Source organism: Capsicum annuum, chromosome 2, assembly GCF_002878395.1.
Source record: "Capsicum annuum cultivar UCD-10X-F1 chromosome 2, UCD10Xv1.1, whole genome shotgun sequence".
Lineage (NCBI taxonomy): Eukaryota > Viridiplantae > Streptophyta > Magnoliopsida > Solanales > Solanaceae > Capsicum > Capsicum annuum.
Genome location: NC_061112.1, coordinates 150,874,912 through 150,883,881, shown reverse-complemented (window position 1 = coordinate 150,883,881; position 8,970 = coordinate 150,874,912). Strand labels below are relative to the sequence as shown.

General features: G+C 36.7%; 1 protein-coding gene across 2 annotated transcripts; it reads right to left on the bottom strand.

The window, feature by feature from the left end:
* Positions 1-765: 765 nt before the first annotated feature.
* On the bottom strand, positions 766-3,881 carry LOC107861467 (mitochondrial outer membrane protein porin of 34 kDa). Of its 2 annotated transcripts, XM_047407545.1 has the most exons (4): positions 3,543-3,881; positions 2,395-2,505; positions 1,789-2,159; positions 766-1,579 (listed from the first exon to the last, which is right to left on the bottom strand). In XM_047407545.1, exons 3-4 carry the CDS (start codon positions 2,109-2,111, stop codon positions 1,273-1,275), a joined length of 630 nt encoding a protein of 209 aa, XP_047263501.1. In that variant the 5' UTR covers positions 2,112-2,159; positions 2,395-2,505; positions 3,543-3,881; the 3' UTR covers positions 766-1,272. The 2 variants fall into 2 exon arrangements, 1 of the variants encoding a protein (XP_047263501.1); XR_007052597.1 differs by having other exon boundaries at positions 766-2,000.
* Between the last annotated feature and the right edge of the window lie 5,089 nt (positions 3,882-8,970).

Below are 8,970 nucleotides of genomic sequence, written 5' to 3'. Positions count from 1 at the left end.
GAGAGAGTTTGTTTTCAAGGGAATTATTTTAAAATTTTAAAATAAAAAATAAGTTTTTAGCTAATTTAGCTTTTAAATGTCAAGCGCGTGAGGATTTTTTAGTCAAACGTACCTAAAAACGTTTGTAGACAAACATTTGGTCTATTCACCATCTATGTGTCATGTGCGTTTGCTAATAATTGAGTGATAATTAACGAACTCACACACCAATATGTTACGATAAAAGGTACTACCCCTCCCGTCTCATTTTATGTGCCATTTTAGTGGATGAACTAAAAACTAAAGGATCACATAAAATAAGATGGAGAAAATATATTTTTTTAACAAATTAAAGGATCATAATTATTTCATGATAAAAATTAGAAGAACTCTATTTTTCAACCATAAAGTATGTGATTTCATCCCGAGTCACTTTTTTTTCCCCCAAATATTGTTGAGTCAAAAATTTAATATGAAATTCTATAATTTATTCCAATTGGACTGACCCACTAACCATAATGTAATATTTGCAGTCCTATAGCTCAGTTACTTAGAGAATATTTATTCAGCACAATGTGCCTGTCTATGAAATGAGATTGCTTTGATGCTGCTATTGGGATATATTTATTCCACGATACAGTATAAATGTGTAGCTCTCCAGACATATTGGACAGTCGTATTGTTTTTTCCTTTACATATTTTCTTTTGCTCGGAAAGTAATGTGGCTCATCTTGCTGTCCACACATTTTGACTATGGTTGCAACATAATCTCCTCTATCAGCTACTTACTAACGCTCCCTCTTTGTGCAGAGCACGGGCATACACCATCTAGTGTATATGTAAATGGCATTTCGGTCATATTAGGAGAAATAAAAAGAGTATGACATCATAGACGCACGGATCTCTCAAAATAACTTTTCAACCTTTCACCCATCGAATTCATTGGTATTCATATATGACAAACAATTGAAATGTTACATTGGCTAGATCAGCACGTTGCCTGTCTTTTTCCAGTCATAAAATCAAATAGAAATAAACACTGCTTATTAGCAAGAGAAATGACAACAATAATCTCCTAAATTAAATGAGAGAAACCTCAAAGTGAAATGTCAAAAGAAGTACAATGTGAGAACCCATTACAAGTTTCGCAAGAGGGTAAATAAGAAAGTATTAATTTAGAAAGAGAAGATATTGGTTCTAGCAACCACCTAGCGTTAATATTTAGGTCAAAACACAAAAATAACGAGCATCATTCCAACTGGACTAGTGCCTCATATCTCCAAACCCATCGTTCTATAGCTTAAGATCAACAGCCAATCCATATTTTCCCCCTTTGTTAACAGCTTTGGTGTCAATTTCACCCGAAAGGGCGAAAAGAGAATTTGGACTCCACTCAAGTTGGAACAGTGTAGTTACCTTGCCAAAACTGTTTAGACTCGCCTTCACAGTGCTCAGTTCATTCAACTGATGCTTAATGCCAATAGTAAAGGTGTCCTCATTGGTAGAGCAGCTATGGGTCATCTCCATGCCAACAGCAGTATCATTCACGCGGCTGAGTGCGCAGTAGTATGATGTACTCAGAGTGTCTCCCTTGTTATTCCTGATATTTCAAGTAATGTAGGCACAATTTTGATAAACTAGCTAAAGATTACACCTCTATTGCAACAATTTCACAACACAATTTTCTAATAGCTCAAAAACCATGGGAACTGGGTTCATTAGCTACTACAAGTTTCTAGCATAACTTGATTGTCCATGCATGCATACTCAATTTCAAGGAAGAATCTTACAGTAATGGAAGCAACTTACAGATTGAAAGAAGTAACAAGGCCATTATTATATGTGAAACTCAAGCCAGCATTGCACTTAGAGAATGTTCCCAAATTGGTGTCAAAGGACACATTAGTTCCAAGAGACAGAACATCAGTTCCCACTACACCAGAGAAGTTAACAATGGGGTTTGCATTCAATCCAATTTCGGTGCTTGTTGCAGCATAGTCATATAAATATTGAACCTCCAACTGTGATGGACAATAGAAAACTTTAAGTAACAAGGAGCAGTGATTTGCTTTGAAACGTTTTCGTTTTTCAATGTCACTATTTGACAAATAAATGATAGATCTGCTTAACATTGCCTTCGACTCTTGAGCACGTTCACCAATTGTGATGGTTGTGAAAAGCTAACATTGATTACATAATTACATTAGATTAAGTTCATAGTATAAGAGAAAGAAGAAGAAAAATAAGCTAGAAATAAGAAACATGCTATTGTAAATCAGAAAAGGGTTGTGTGTTCACAATTACAATTGTTGTCAAACGACCACTAACGATGAAGAGCAGAAATCAGAAGAGCATCATACAAGAGTGAGATGAAAAAATAAGCAATGAAATAGAGGGGATAATTGCTGAACTCACATTGGAGCTTGAGTCTACTTTAACATCAGCTGTAATATTGTTGTTTTTCAATTGAGTGTTGACATCAGCCAGAAACGGATCACCCTTCTTCAATCCTGATGAGCTTACAGTCTAAGAACAAAGAAATTGTTCAAAAGGAGAACATAGAACCAAAAATATCTCAAGACATCTAGCGAGCTTTTATAGGCAATAATAATGTTGCAGATATTCAGATTTATAACTAAAGGGACTAATATTTTACATAAAAGAATATTTCCTCGGAGAGAACTGGCAATTAGCGCGAGGCGAAGTTGAGAGAACATTCAAAATATGATAAGATGCAACAGACACACTACCAATATAAACAAGTATCTCGACTTTCAATAATCATTATGCTAACCAGACGCAATGCGTACACGGATATACAAATCATTTATCTGAAGTGAATCAAGTTAACAGCAAAAGTGCAGTTCAACGAGTCAACTTTCAATCACACAATGAATTATGGATACACACAAAGAACAAAACCCAGCTAAATTAGCCTAATACACATGAATGGAAGAGATACTCACAACTCCGGAGGCAGATTCACAAGTAATTGAAAACTTGTGGTCTGTCTGGTAATCCTAGTATAGAAGATCTGATTTCAATGCAAAATAACAATATTACCAACCAACAATGCAATTACGATGCAAATAACAACAAAAATAAACAAATTGATAGCACAACAAGACTCTTTTGCTTTATTCTATCATATTCGCGCATAACAAAAACCTCCGCACAAGGGTCTATTGTATGCAAGCTTACCGAAGCCAAACCACAAGAAATTTATTATACGCAACTTTACCGGTTACTTTAAGGCTCACCTTACAAAATAACAATTTTACCAACTAATACTAAAATTATCGCATAATAACTAAATAGATAGCATAAGTATGTTTTTCTTTTGTTCCAGCACATTCACCAAAATGAAAATGTCAAAACACGAAATACACATTATACGCATATTATGGCCCAAAAAAATTTAAAAATTCAAAGAAATAGAACTTTATGAATTATGAGAGATAATTCGAGCCTTCTTGCCAATGTCACACACATTATACGCATATTATGGCACAAAGAAATTTAAAATTTTAAAGAAATAGAACTTTATGAATTATGAGAGATACCTCGAGCCTTCTTGCCAATGTCACTGTAGAGACCAGGACCCTTACCCATTGTTGAAGTTAAAACTGGATGATTAAAGTGCTAATGAAGAAGAAGTGTAGAGAAAGCTCTGTAGCTGTGAAGAAACTGTTGGAGAGCAGGCACACGCAGCGGACGATGGTTAAAATTAATCAGAAATACCTCTTGAAACGTGTTCAGATATCTTAAATACTCAATTCAGGCAAGTACTGAATAGAATAGCAATTCTTCTTTTCTAGGCTAGGAGAATCTCTATTTATAGAGATAGTCTACTGGTCCAAAGAGGAAAGGAAAACAGAAGCCTCTTTCTACTTGAAAAAAGACAGGAGTGACCTCTCCTTTTCCCATAGAAAATAGAAGTCTGATTTGTAGTATAATATGAGCATGGTAGAAACCACGAAATTAATTACTGAGGATAATTTAAAATATCAATTTGAGTTATTTTTACCATAATAATTATTCCACTAAAATTCGTAATTGCACTCTTCATTTTTATTTTGTAATTTCCTATTAAACATTTATGTAATTCTCATATTAAGATTACACATACTAATTAATAAATTAAATTACTGACGAATTTAATATAATGATTAATTTTCTTTAGAGCAATGCTTAACTTATTTCATATGTCGGATTCAAATTCATCGATCGGGTTTACACATGAAACCTTATAAGCTTCTCATAAAATGCGTATTATCAATCTCTATACTAAAGGTGTTAAGTGGGCCGGGCCGGATCAATCCGGAACCGGCCCGTGATATTTAGCCAGGTTGTGGGTCGGTCCGGATCCGGACCTGGTTAAGTGGGCCGGGCCGAGGCCGGGTCCAATAGTAATTTTTTTAAAAATAACCCTGTACCGGCCCACTTAGTCCAACCCGGTCTAACCCACCAAAACCCGGTTAAAGTTGGTTAAAAATCCGGTCAAAAACAAAAAAAAAAGATTTTTTCCAATATACACTATATATACCCACCCACATACATTTTAAATACGTTAAACAATATATATACACTATATATATAGTATATACTACATTAGAATTTAAAAAATATATACACATATACACAATTACACATATAAACGTAACATTCAATATATACGACTATACGTACTACTTTAAATAATATATATACTACAATATATATATATATATATATATATATATATATATATATATATATATATTTATATACTAATTTATAAAATATATACACATGTATACGTTAAATATATACGTCTATAGAAGATATATACACATATATACTCAATTCATGGATTTCAACTTGCATGCTAACGTAGTTTCATCAAAGAACATAAAGATTCCAACTTGGGGATCATACAATAAGATAAACATGGTTACAAACAACTCACAACATAAATATCATGCTTTATAATTGGAAAGAGGGTTCTTGGACTTCATGGATGAAAGGAATCTATAAATCAACACTTGACATACCTTAGTTCTGGATTTTATGAAGTTTGATGGAGAGATTCTTGAATTTGAGTATTGAATTTGAATCCTTAATTGAAAACCCTAACTTGTTCTTGAGAGAAACTTGAGAGAGACACTATATTTTGGTTGAATTAGGGCTAAATCACGTGTTTTAGACTTATGTAGGGGGTGAGAAATTGACCCTTTTGCCCTTAAAAATGCAGATATTTAATGACTGAAACTGGGCATCGACGTTTTTATCGATGTGGCGCGTCAATGGCATCGATGCGATAGTCAATGCGTCGCACCATTATCATGTCGAGTCTCAGTACTTTAACCCCGACAACCTGCAACAATATCAACCAACGCGATTGGCGATGCGGCGCGCCAAGATCGCATTGGTCCATTGTTTTGGGCTTCCAAACGTGGTCTAAATGTGGTTCAAAAAATCCAAAACTTGTCTGGGAACACCTATTGACCTTTCTGATCATGAATTAATAAAAATACGGACCATTAAGGATGTTAAGGTGGCGAAATGATATTTCCAACTTTCGAAGGCCAATAATAGGCTAAGTTTGGGAACCTAGCTAGAATTTTCTAAGTCTGGGACTCCTTGACAAGTTTAAAGGACTGAATTAATCTTTAGGATTTTACGAGGTCTTATAATGTCTCTCCCTTGAGAACATTCGTCCTCGAATGAGATGGACTGGGAGGGGAGAAAAGATAAACTGGCAAACATACTGAACATGAACAACTGAAACATGATTCCATGACTGACATGACTGATAAGTTGAATGTATCATACTGAACATGCATATCTGATGCATGAGTAACTGGTTCATGAATGCATGACTGTATAGGCAATGGTATCTGATACCAAGTTTATGATGAGAATCTGAACATGGAACTGAATACCAAGTTTATAACTGAAATCTAAACATGAGATTGAATGAGTTCAAGGAAGACGGTTACCTCGAACTGAAAATATTGGTGAGCTTGAGATTAATCACTAATTATGCATGAGCGAAAACATGAGAACATAACTGAGTTTGAAACGTGATACATAAGTTGAATATCGTGATCTGAACTGAGTACCTTAAACACATGGCTTGCGGCTGAGGTCGGAGCTTGAGGGTCAACTCATGAGTATCCCTTATCCGAAACTGAACTCATTACGAGAAGAGAGAGTGGCATGCTTAAGTCATGAAAGTTTGGGGGATTAGAGTGTATCTCCCCCTTGGGACACTATGTATGTTGGGCTGACTTTGCTAAGATATTAAGAAAGACTAAGGCGATGCACAAATCACCTACGGATTAAATCGTGACTGAATACCTGGAATCTAAAACGAAGGCATGATACATGAATCAAGTTAAACATGCAACTACCTAGTTTGTCCATCTTAGAATGATCACATTCATGAGATTACATATAGGACGACTAAATGGAAAGATGGGGAAACCACACCATCCGAACTTGTCTGTCTGACTGCTAAACTGAACTACTGACTTTACGGACTAAATCATGCTAAAAACTTATACTCAACTGGAGCATTTCTATGACACTCTTTCTATAGAGTTCTAGTGACGGTAGGGAGAAAATGTATCTTGGTCTGGCCTGAGAAGGACATCTGAATAGGAGATCACTAGATGGCTGGGATTTTTAAATTAGGAGGCAAGGCCTGTGAAACATCGTCTAAGATAAGGTGACTAAACCTTATGCACTGCAACTTAGACTACTGAAGAGATTCACATGGGCGCTGAGCACGAATGCATAAATATACTAATTTATCTGATTAACTGAATGACTGATAGCTGAATACTGGATATGTAAAACTAAACTACACTTGATTTGGGATAGCTGGACTGAAACTATAGAGTCTTATGCATAAAAGGTAATGAATGACTGGGTAACATGAGGTAACTAAGCATGGGTGAGGGAAAACTGTATTTCCTTAGGACTGCAAGACCAGGCGTCTAACATGATTCGGAAGCATTCTATAAACTGAGGTACTGTAATACTAATAACTGAGTAACTGATGGCCATATGCTATGGTCGGGAAATCTTGAAATTGGATTGAGTTTCTGATCTGACTGGACTAGGACTGGAACTGAGATTGTAGTTAAGACGGTAATTGAGACTAAATGATGGTTTTTGATAACTGAGGTTTAGATTGGTACTAAAGTACTAAAGTCTGATGGCTAAGTGCCTGATAGCTGAAAGCCATGGTTCTGTAGGACTATCTGAGTCCTTTACTAAATATTAATTACTGAACTGATGCTGTAACTGAGGCCTGCGGGATGGAACATTAACACTACGGATTCATTTAAAACTCTAAGATAAGGGTATACATGACATAATCTGTGCTTGGCTTAACACTAGGAGTGAAGTCATAAATCGTGTGGGCTGAGCATACTGTGAAGCATGACATGAGTGCATGAGTCATAAGCTACATGAACTGGGTTTGGAATTTCTGAATTCGTGGAACATGATTCGCAACACTGGATGAACTTGGACTCCTTATACGTGGAACATGATTCGCAACACTGGATGAACTTGGACTCCTTAAATAAGGAACTTGAAACACATATTATTCTGTGAAGAGCGCGTGGATATAAGCTGTATTCGTGGGACTAAAACGTAAAGCATGCGTAGGTATCGTGATAACTGAAGTACGAAACTTTACACTGAGGTAGGAATGGGTCGGGAATCATTTTCCCTTATTGGTTTTCTACACATACTAGCATTACTATCAGAACCCGAAGGCCTAACTTTCGGAGATTTCATAATCGGACAATTCCTGTATACCTGTCGAGCTGTGTTAGACTGACTCACTGGGGTGGGGATTGGAAAAAGCTCCTGTTAACATTTGGTCTGACCTTAAAGTTGACTGCTATGTAAAGAGTTACAAAAGAAAAAGAATCTCCTAAATTTAAAGAAACGTGAACATGTAATTGAAAGATCTGTAACATACCAATGGCTGCATCAAGAGAACTTTCTTAATCCTGTCGGGACTGAAGTACAAAGAGTCTGTTTGGGCATTGCCCACTGATATCACTAGAATTGGTACCCTACTGATTTGGGCGACCAGACTGAGCTGAAGGATGACCGTGCTTACTTCTAGGGCCAGGCCTAGGACAATTTCGGACCTTGTGACCTGACTCGCCACATCCAAAACACACATCACTGTTGGCTCTACATATACCCTTATTATACTTACCACACTCTTCGAAAAGCGGATGAGTAAAAACCCTGTTCTCACTACCTTGTGCTTTGGAGCTTCGTTCCCCATCCCTACAGTCATTTCTGAACTTTCGTGTTAGTGCACTAGCTGAAGATGGAACTGAGGCTGAAAACTTCTGTCTATACTGAGAACGGTTAGCACCCTGCAACCCTGGTTGAGAAAAACTATAACTACCATTTTTGGCTCTCTTATTTCCCCTCTCCTTCTTCTTAAGTTTCTGCTTCTCAATCTGTTGAGCATGGACCATGAGCCTAGATATGTCCATATCCTTAATCAATATCACAGTCTTGTACTCCTTAACCACTCTACCTGATATTCCAGGCACAAACTTATTTATTTTGGATCTACTGTCTGCTACTACATGGGGAGCGTACCTGGCTAACTGAGTGAACTTGATGGAGCATTATTTTACGCTCATGCTACCATATCTGAGGTTGATGAATTCTAACACTTTGGATTTTTTCAGCTCTAGGGGGAAGAATCTACCTAAAAAGCTGTAGCAAACTCTTCCCATTCTATGGGCTCTGCATCTGCACCCCTGTCTACCTTCCATTTTTTAAACCACATATGGGCTACATTTTGTAGTTGATAGGCGGCTAACTCTACACTCTCACTGGAAGTCACTCCTATAATATCTGTGACTTTCTGAACTTGGTCGAGGTTCTCCTGTGGATCCTCTTCAGACTAAGAACCTGAGAATAGAGGAGGATTTATTCGGGTGAAGTCCTGAATCCTGGCTG

Coding starts and splice junctions, on each gene's coding strand:
- LOC107861467 (XM_047407545.1), bottom strand. CDS start 2,111: ATGTTAAGCAGATCTATCATTTATTTGTCAAATAGTGACATTGAAAAA. Junction 1,580..1,788: donor CTTGTTACTTCTTTCAATCT/GTAAGTTGCTTC, acceptor TTGAAATATCAG/GAATAACAAGGGAGACACTC.